The sequence below is a fragment of the Alosa alosa genome, chromosome 3 (assembly GCF_017589495.1).
Source record: "Alosa alosa isolate M-15738 ecotype Scorff River chromosome 3, AALO_Geno_1.1, whole genome shotgun sequence".
Classification (NCBI taxonomy): domain Eukaryota; kingdom Metazoa; phylum Chordata; class Actinopteri; order Clupeiformes; family Clupeidae; genus Alosa; species Alosa alosa.
This window is the reverse complement of record NC_063191.1, coordinates 23155597-23166128: the sequence shown is the minus strand read 5'-3', so window position 1 is coordinate 23166128 and position 10532 is coordinate 23155597. Positions and strand designations below refer to the sequence as shown.

Sequence of the window (10532 nt, the reverse complement as noted above, 5' to 3'; positions counted from 1 at the left end):
CAGCAGACTTAAATGGAGTCAGTATACTAAAAATGAGATGTGACCACTTTATATTTACACACTGACTTTATTTAGCTGGCAGCGTTGAAAATATTCTCAATTCACATATGAAATTGCAACTGATGGTCTAAACCACAAAAAAATCTTCCATATGGAATTGGTCAAAGCACTTTCAGTCGCTTACACTCACAAACTCCAAACACAAACAACAAAAAAGAAACAAATAATTAAATGAACCATAAACACATTTAGAAGCTCCTCATGGAATGTGCTGTTGGGTGATTCTGTTCAGTCTGTCTATTGTAGACAATTATATTTACTTGTTACACACAGGAGCTGTTAATGTGGGCAGTTGTCTGATAAGTTCATTTTAAACTATAGCAACTTGTGCACATCATTTGCATTCAAACGTAACAAACTAATATCATGTTTCCTATGAGTACATAGGAAATAGATTTGGGTCTTAGAATATTTTAGCTGCCCTATAACCTAAAAAAACATGAAGTCCTAGACTGAATACCCCAAGAATTGTGGATATTGTCCTATGCTTCACGTTATCGTATTGTATATCAAGGTATCAGATCCTGTAATTCTTCTCCATTTTTCACTGAAAAAAAGAGTCGATTTTCCTCAGATCTCTGTAGTGCAACAACATTGTAACTCACTCATTTGTAGAAAGACAAAAAATATACAGGGGCTAAGCAACATGCAGTTTTCCAAAGAAAGTATGGCACTAGGCTCCTGTCTGTTATGACTGGCTATTTTTATTACATCCACTGAATATGAGCTGATGTTTGACCTTTCATCGGCGGCGATCACACCCTCATATCTTCCTCTCCTCAGCAAGCAATGGAAAAACAACTCGTCAAAACTTGGAAATAATCTAGATGAGCCCACCCAGTCAGCGAGTGCGGTCTCAATCTAGAAACTGCGGAAGGTAGTCATGTCCTTGGGCTCCTTGCTGGGGACACACCAGTCGTCTGCCTCGTGAATGGTTTTGTAGTGCTTCCAGGCCGACTTGTTGTAAACAGGAAGCCTCTCTATGGACTCTGTGGACAAGGCCTGCAGAAAAGAGCATTTAGCATTTAAAGGTCCAAGTCGTTGACCTGAGTCTTGGTAAAGGTCTTTAGTTGGATAACTCACCCTGATGTATATAACAGCATCTGTACCGAAACCCTCCAGCGAGTACAACTTCAAATCGCCTTGGAAATATCTTGCATATAATCGTGAAATGGGCAACCCATATCCAAAGCCAGCCTGTATGAGTTAAAGTACTTTTTTAAAAACCAATCAGTTGGACACCATCCCAGCAGCAGGCATGCATGATAAAGTCTGATGGTACTAACGAACCACTGACACTGTCAGAGACACTAGAATCTACAGATAGTAACAACAAGTGCTAGTTGAATGACAATGACATACTCCCAAGTCATTTCTTAGAAACTTTTATCCATAGTGATGGTGTCAATCTTCCCCCCTCATTTCATATTCAGAAGTTGATTCCACCTTTGCATCATGTTCATTAGAACTGTATGACTTGCGTGCTGATGAGGCTGATGGTCTCTTACCAAAGGTGTGGCTCGTGCCGAGTCCATAGGCGGCACAGGGGCCGTAGAGTATGTGTAGGTGAATAACCGGTCAATCTTCCTTAAGGGAACTCCTCCGCCACGATCACTGACCTGCCAAGGCCAACCACAAAGCAAAACACAACACATCCTATAAAGGGGAACGTATTACTGCATACTGCAACACACCGTCCTAACCGGATCTGAGTGAGTGACTATCTTGTAGGTGTTACCTGTCTACACTGAATCAGTTAAATATGCCCTTCTATTGTGTCATATTTCGCATTTAAAATAGCAGAGCAACGCGAGCAACAGAAAGAAAATAGACACGGGGCGTCCGACAAAAGTTCTCTCAAAACGTCGCATTGCAACACGCTGCTCACGTCGCTTGCAGTCAGGACACTCCAATTGAAAACAGTGTATTTTAATGGGTTCTATTGCTAATGTTCGCTCGCATCACGTCCGTTTAAGACATGCCGTCAGGACACCTCAAGTCCTTATGTCACTGAGCTGATGGGATGGGACGGTACCTTTATAGTGAGATCCTCATGGCCCAAGGCCACCTGGGCCTGGACCGGGGGGTACTCGAGAGCATCCCCATACAGTTCCATGGTTGCACGCATGGCATTCTGAAAAAAAACACACTTACTCAGATCCTCACATACATTACACACATTACAACACTCAGCAAAGAATGTACTCTAGAGTGATGAAGTGCATTGTGACACGATGATTGATAAATAAACAGAAACAATTACCTTAAATAGTTCAAACAGCATATGGTAGAGATGTGATGGTACATATACCATTGTTACAGGATTTCCACTTCCTTTAACTGGGAGGAAAAAAACTACTTCAACTTGTGTTTACTTTAAATTTGTATACAGATGGGTAAATGAATAAATATCAAGAATGTCTGTGTAAGTGTTCTGTGGGTTACCACTGAATTCTTCTAAAATCAAGCCAGGAGAGTTCATGTAATATCGATCACAAAGGTTTCTCGCATTTTCATATGCATCTGAAATATCCCAAAAAAGCTTTACGTGAACAAGTCAATCAAAGACATCATATCCCACTGATACACTGGCACAGCTACAGCTACACAAGTCCAACATCCACAGTCAGTCGGACACAGACAAGTGAGACAGGCATAAAAAGGACCCCTACCTCTGACAACATCAGTGACCTCACAGTGAGGATCAATGCTGCCAATCTGTTTGGGATGGGCTGGGTTTACTCTCACTTTACCACCAAACAACAAAGCTACACCGCAATCAGACAAGAATATGTCATTCAACACCTACAAAATGCTCCAAATGTCTCCCATGAAACCCCCAAAGAGTGGTTCAAATGTGCTTTGTGTGCTGCACGAGTAGTGTGAGGGTAGAAAACATCTAGGCCTACGTGGCAACAAACCAAATAGCAAAGGTAAACAAATCTTTATGTCTACCTGTATGTACTTACAATACACACTAAGAACATTGATCACGTTTGCTCAAAGCATGACAATAACAAAAGTATAACGCACTATGTTGGTTAAGAAGCATCCTGATGGATATGCGGCTCATATAGAAGCGGTCCAGAAAGTATTGCATGTTCTGGCTGGTGATGGGGTCTGTGCCATAGGCCTCTTTGTACTCCACAACACCTTGGGCCATGGTAGGCACGACATCATTGTGCCTGTTACGAATCTTTATAACAGCATCTGTGAACCTGACAAAGGAAAACCGTGTCAAAAGCAGGTCTCCGGATGGGACAGAACGCAAATGTGACAGCTTTATGGAAATACAGATTACTTACGCATATGTGACTTTCTCATCATCTGCATTTTTGTCCTTGAACTCCAGAATGTCTTGAAAACTTTGCATATACCTGGGATGCCACAGGGACAACAACCCGTTAGCTGACAAAGAGAAGTGGAGCAGCCAAATATTTCAGTAAAAGTAAATGATACACAGGCCAATAGGAGAACCGGTCTCACAGTAACATTGGAACCCTCAAATTTGGTCAAAAATGAAAATGAAAAATAAGAGAATCAAGGCAGAATTTGCCTGAAAAGAACAGTTGCATGTCCGTTTTTACTGATCCCATAGGGACCATTCCCAGCTGAGTAGAAGGAACTTACCAGCTTTGTACCAGACGTACAGAGGGGGTCCTAAGAAGATTATCTGGTAACAGATTGATTTCTTTCATTATGTTTGCCAGTCTCACCGGCAGCTCTTGTCTTAGGAAGACGAATGATGTCTTCTCGCATGCATTTTCCGATCCTGAGAATTGAAATGCAGACATCAACACCACTACAACATGATATTTAACAAAAGACCTTGGTTATGAGAAGTTAACGTCACTCACCAAAATCCAGAAATTGTTTCATTGACAGTGGCGATGGAGAAAATCTGGAGAAATAATCTATTTGTTTTCCGGTTGCGGCATTTTTCATCAAAGCTCTTAAAATCCTCATAATGACTGTTGTTTACGTGACTATCCTCACGGAGGTAAAACGTGTACTTATTCTTCAAAAGTGCTGCACACGCTAACTATCAAGTGGTAAGCTGTGTGGGGCAGCTAGCAAGCTTGATAGCTAGCGCCGTGTTTAGTTAGCAAAGCTGTCAAACTGCTTGGTTCTTATTCACAATGATAATTGCCTGTGGTCATTGAATCCAATTCTGTAAAACCAAGAAACACTCAAAATCTTCCTATGTCAACGCAAGCTGACAGTTCGCTAGCTAATATGAGAATGAACGCAATGTTGTCAAATGCCGAGTAGGATACCGCTCCTTCATACAAACTTGAAATGTATTGATTAGTAATTAACTAAATTTAACTTCAGACCATTGCACGAAGAACTCGATTACATGTCACTGCAATAGTGACATTTAATGTGATAACGTTATACATTCTCACGGTTTACATTTGATTACTCGATTGCATACAAGGACAGCTCTGATTCTGATTGGTTGCATAGCTGGAAACATGGCCCCTCTGGCCCTTAAGGCTACGTCATAACTATTAGTACGCTTGAGAAAATGCCTGACAGAATATACAGCAAAGAAAGCGCTGAGGTGAGGTTGTAAGACTTTAAATAAGAAAAACGTTAAGGTAATATACGGTTTTGATATACCAAAAATGTCTCTTGTGGGTGTTTTTTAGAGGCCCGCCATTGCATTTCAGACATTAGTAGGTCCACTGAAAGTATAATAGCCCAGCATAAAGAACACCTGAAAAATGAAAGGGTTAAATAGTGAACTAGCCAGCTGGCCCACACACACTAGTGGATTTATATTGAAAGTGCCACCTAGTGGTCAAATTCTACACTGGGCAGCTTTGCTGCCTCAACTTCTCTAGCTGACTTATGGCCTCCTTACACCAAACAACTTTGACAAGATTTGGGAAAGATTCTTGAAAGATTGGAGTCTTTTGAGGAAAGCTTGAATGGGGGGCATAGTTTAAAAGACTACAATCTTTCAAGAATCTTTCCCAAATCTTGTCAAAGGTGTTTGGTGTAAGATGGCCATTAGTGACCTGGCTGACTGAACCAGAGACTTTCTAATGACACAGGACTCAAAATATCCTTCATAGAAATGCATGGGGTTAAGTTTGTAACGCCAATATGGCAGTTGTCTACACATATCCCACCCCTTCCGCAGCAAAAAGTCGACATGTGAATACATTGTAGCCTACCAATCATGTGGTGTGTGAAGACATCGTGCCAATCGTGTGTTGTGATCTCGCTGCTGGAGCAAGGTTGGTGTCGTGAAGCCTTGCACACGTGCATTTCTGCGAAATAGATGCCCAAAAAGTGCCCAAAAAGCGTTGCAACATGGCCGCCTAAATCTAGTGAGCCATAACTCATTTTGAACAATTTAGAATATTTTCTGGGAAACATCAAAAACATGTAAAGGCCACAGGATAAAATTGAACAGTTCCTTGAGCAGTTACTTGAGGCATATTGTTTAGTAAAGAGCATATTGCCAAGTGCCGCATGGTGCAGGAATAGTTGTGTTATTACTGTTGAAATCATCATATGCTGGAAGGTGATGTTATGGTTATGGTATTTAGCAGACGCTTTTATCCAAAGCGACATACAAATAACAACAATAGTTAAATTTAAGAGTAGGCATAGACCCTAAACAATTTAATAAATAATCAAGCAATAATAAACAACTATGTAAATTCAATCAATAGCCTAATTTAAAAAAAATACTATAATATAAAACATAGTGTTGTAGCCTAGTAGATAATCCACTGCAGGGCTATCAGAGATTTAACACGTATTCTGACTTTTGTGCTGCTGAATATAAAATATGTGCGCGATCCCAACTGCAAGAACAAAATCCCAATTTGCCCCCCTTGTAATTAAACCCACAATAAACATTGGGGCCCCACTGGGCTGTGTTTTGTCTCCCATACTGCATACACTCTGCACAAACGAATGTTGGCTCTCACTCCCACACACACCTATATATATGCAGATGACACTGCCCTGCAGGGGTGGACTGGGACCAAAAGTCGGCCCTGGCATATTTGGCCCAAGCGGCCCTCAAATCGGTCGGGCACACCTTATTAAATACAAAATCTTTGTATTACCCCTAAATATACATATATTTTCAACTGTCATAGTCATGAAGCACTGAACGTGATGTAGGCCTCATTGCCCATCACTCTGACTGGTAGCCATGGGGCACATGATCTCCATATTCAAGTAGGCTATATAAGCAATTATGAAAGAAGGGTTTCTGCTTGAATTCAAAGTATCATTTCAAATTATTATATAGGCTACATTTAAACTATACAATGCTCAATTGACAGCAGTACCAAAAAAATACTGAAGCCTATGTGTAAAGAGCTAAATTACCTAGATTGTCATGGACATTAATGTAATTTATGCCAGTTATCCCTGTAGGACAACTGAAACAACACAAAATAAACAAGGCTGTTGCTGGAAATATTTTATTCCTGTAGGCTATACTACCTATTGCTGGTACATTTTGGAACAGTATAGCTATCCTATTAATTAATTATCTTTAATGTCTTCCAGCCTATCGTATAGGTTATATAGCAGTTGGCTTGTGCATGAATATGACTTGACGTTTTGTAGCCTACATTTCCGTCAGTCTACAGAGTTTTAGCCCATCTTTACCTTGATAACCATTCCAAGATAGAACCCTTTCGACGCTTAAAAGAGCAACCACCACTCATGCCATCAATGTTGAATTTTGGGCGTCTGACGGAAACTGATCAATCTGACCAACAATTAACGTCGATTTGACACTTTGCTGTCCAGGTTTGCAAATCATTCAGTTAGAAAATGTAATTTGCCCTTTTTGTTATTATAATCACAGCACGGCCTTACTATGTTATCATTACATTATCCAGTGCATTATCGCAGTTAATAAGTCATCATAATCATCATCGTCAGCATGGCATGTCACACATAGCCTACCTGCTCCACCACTGAGTTCTTATCAGAAGAGAGATGCTGAGCGTCTGAACATGCTGGTAAGAAAAGTTGGCTCTGTTGTTGGCATTGAGCTAGAGTCACTTACAACAACTGCAGAGAAACGGACCATGATGCTGGTGATCATGGACAATGACCGCCACCCACTACACAGCACGTATATTAAACAGAGGAGCATGTTCAGTGGCAGACTTTTATCACTGTTACTCAACAGACAGGTTGAGGAGGTCCTTTGTACCCAGGGCCATCCAACTCTTCAATACCACACAAAAGGGCAACCTTAGGGGTGAAATGGACTTTTCAGCATGAGCCTGTCTCTCTCAGCCCATACATTATCACTTTGTCTGCTGTACTCCTGACTGTCTTATAGGCACAATCCTACACAATCTGTATGTGGTCATAACATCTACATCTTATAACTTATTTCCTGCTATAAATTCTTCTTAAAGTATATATGTTTTTCCTTTCTTGTTTGTCAAGCAATTGTATTATGCTTACATTTTTGTATTTTCATAGTCATAGTTAATATTTAATAATAAGCAAGCTATTGCACTGTTCACTTTTGCTCTACCACCATTGCACACACTCCATCTTATAATGGTCATTGCATCACTTGGTCAGTCCATATCAGACCTTTGTAATCACTTTACAATTGGTTAACTCTACATTTCTATGAGTGATGTTTATGTATGTGAGATATATGTGTGTTTGTTGTGTTGGTTGTCTAAGCTACTGGATGCCTAAAATTTCCCTCGGGATGAATAAAGTATCTATCTATCTCTATGTATTTATATTTCCAAAAATAAATCTTTCATATACAGCGGGGAAAATAAGTATTGATCACGTGAACAATTATTATGACCGCCGCCGCAAGCTTGCCGGGCATATAGTCATATAGGTTTAGTCATATTTTTTTTTTTTTTTTTTTTTTTTTTTTTCGATGCCCAAATTTCCGTCCAATGATTCCCGACACTGAAAGACCGGGTACACGAAACTTGGTGGGCATGTAACCCCACATGGATAGCATGGAACCATCGTTTTTCGTTTTGATCTGTAGCCCCCTGCTGGACTGGACCCCCGAAAGGAGGGTAGGGCAAACACAGTTTTCTGTGAATATCTCGAAAACTGTAGGGTTTAGAGGACCATTTTTTTTTTGTATGTTGATCTCAAGGCCATGTCAACCCATTCCATAACCACTCATTTCATGTATAGCGCCACCTAGTTAAACACAAAAAAAGTAAAAATGAGGTGTTGTAATTGAAGGTATCTGTGACCTAACATAGTCAAAACTGCACGAAATTGGAATTGTAGGGTCATTATGACACCCTCTGTATGCACGCCAAGTTTTGTGGAATTCCGTTCATGGGGGGGCCACACAATAAATTAATTTATGTTACTATACACCAACTGGCCTGTAGGTGGCCGGAGACAGTTTTCTGTGAATATCTCGATAACCGTGAGGGCCTAGGAGGTCCACCTTTTTTATGTATGTTGGTCTTAAGGGGCATGTCAACCCATCCCATTACCACTTATTTCATGTATAGCGCCACCTAGTTAAAAATTAAAAAAGCAAAAATTAGGTGTTTTTCATCACAATATCTCTGGCTGACAAGGTCAAAACTGCACGAAATTAAAAGTGTAGGATCATTATGACACCCTCCGAATGCATGCCAAGTTTTGTGTACTTTCGTTCATGGGGGGGTTACAATAAAATAATTTATGTGTACATTTAGTGACGCACACCAACAAGGATTCCCGACACTGAAAGACCGGGTACACAAAACTTGGTGGGCATGTACCCCCACATGGATAGCATGGAACCGTCATTCTTCGTTTTGATCTGTAGCCCCCCCCCTGGACTGGACCCCCCGAAAGGAGGGTAGGGCAGACACAGTTCTCTGTGAATATCTTGAGAACTGTAGGGCCTAGGATGACCAATTTTTTCCGTATGTTTGCCTCCAGGGGTCATGTTAACCCATTCCATGTGCACACATGTGCATAAACAGATACACACGCTATCACATACATTTACAGTAATCATATGTATGACACATACTCACACAGTAGACATATGTACGCATGCATGCACATGCACAAACACACATACGCAGGCAAACACACAAGCACGCACATACACACACACACACACACACCCACACACATAAACATAAATTTGTACACGCACACATGCACATAATTCAAGAATTTTACCGTCATCTACTCCCCTGAATTTTTGGTCATTGATACCCGGACAATCAACCACCGGGTACATGAAATTTGGTGGGTATGTAGCCCCACTAGACTTTTACGAAAAATTTCATTTCGTCCCCTGGTACCACCACCAGCCCCTGGCTGGGCCCCGAACTGCAAAAAACAAACAGTTTTTCCTAAATAACTACCTGAACCGTGGCACTGAGGATGAAGAATCTTTTATGGTATGTTGGTCTCAAGGGCCCACATCAACCTGGCTCATAATCACTCATTTGTGATTTGCACCCCCCCCCCGTAAAAAATGAAAATGCAATATTATTCTGCTTTAATTGCCCCTATCTTCAGTTAAGATGTTCAGAACTGCAACCAAATTTTATGTGTATGATTGACCTGGCATTCTCTGGGGTATGCCAAGTTTCGTAGAATTTCATCCATGGGGGTCTAAAAAATTAGGTTATGTGTACATTTAGTGACTGTACACTCATTGGCCTGTAAATGGCGGTGCACACATATACACATGCACACACACAGGCACCCACATACTATCGGGTATTAGAACGGGCCGATACATAATTACAAATTCAGTAGGATTAAAAAGAAAGCCAAAATAAATATTCATCATCATCATCATGGCTGCATTTTCAGTATTGGCGATAAGTAGTCGCTTGTCCACTAGATGGCGATCGTTGCAGTGAGACGTAATTTTGTTGGAAGTTAAAAAGTGGGTTGGAAAAAACAATGGACGCCCTACAAGGACTGTAATTTACCTCTCAAATGACATCTAATAAGGATAGGACGATGTTCACATGAAGTGTAATTCCCATTTCTTCTTGAAGTTGAAATAAATCTGAGGATGTTTATCGACATGCTTGGTTTTACTGCAGGTACGTTAATCTTGTAATATCAATAAGGACCTAGGTAATGTTACCGTTTGCTTAGTTGAGTGATGGAGGCATTTGATTGATTGCATTTGTAGAAAACTATAAATGCGGTTATACCAAGCAAATTGATAGCAGCACTGTTTGTATCTTTCGACTGTCATTTATTGCACGTGGCTACTACAAAATCATTCTGTGCAATGGAAGATTTACCAACGCTACAATCGGGTCTGATACAGTTTTGCCTATACATGCGTGAGACTGAGACGCCTGTTTATTTTGTTTTAAGTGCGTGCATGGTGTGAGAGGGGAATCGATGTGCTTTGATTACAGCTTGGTAGTTGTAGTCTTGTGAAATTAAAAAGCACGTGTGTGAAGTATCCAAACAATGACACCTTCATTTCATTATGGCTGCTTTAG

General features: G+C 40.6%; 1 protein-coding gene across 1 annotated transcript; it reads right to left on the bottom strand.

Moving 5' to 3' along the window:
- Positions 1-51: 51 nt before the first annotated feature.
- On the bottom strand, positions 52-4501 carry pdk1 (pyruvate dehydrogenase kinase, isozyme 1). The gene is made up of 11 exons (XM_048238700.1): positions 3918-4501; positions 3691-3832; positions 3366-3437; positions 3094-3278; positions 2733-2828; positions 2506-2583; positions 2324-2400; positions 2096-2194; positions 1569-1679; positions 1144-1257; positions 52-1062 (listed from the first exon to the last, which is right to left on the bottom strand). The coding sequence occupies exons 1-11, from the start codon at positions 4024-4026 to the stop codon at positions 922-924; spliced, it is 1224 nt and encodes a 407-aa protein (XP_048094657.1). The 5' UTR covers positions 4027-4501; the 3' UTR covers positions 52-921.
- Between the last annotated feature and the right edge of the window lie 6031 nt (positions 4502-10532).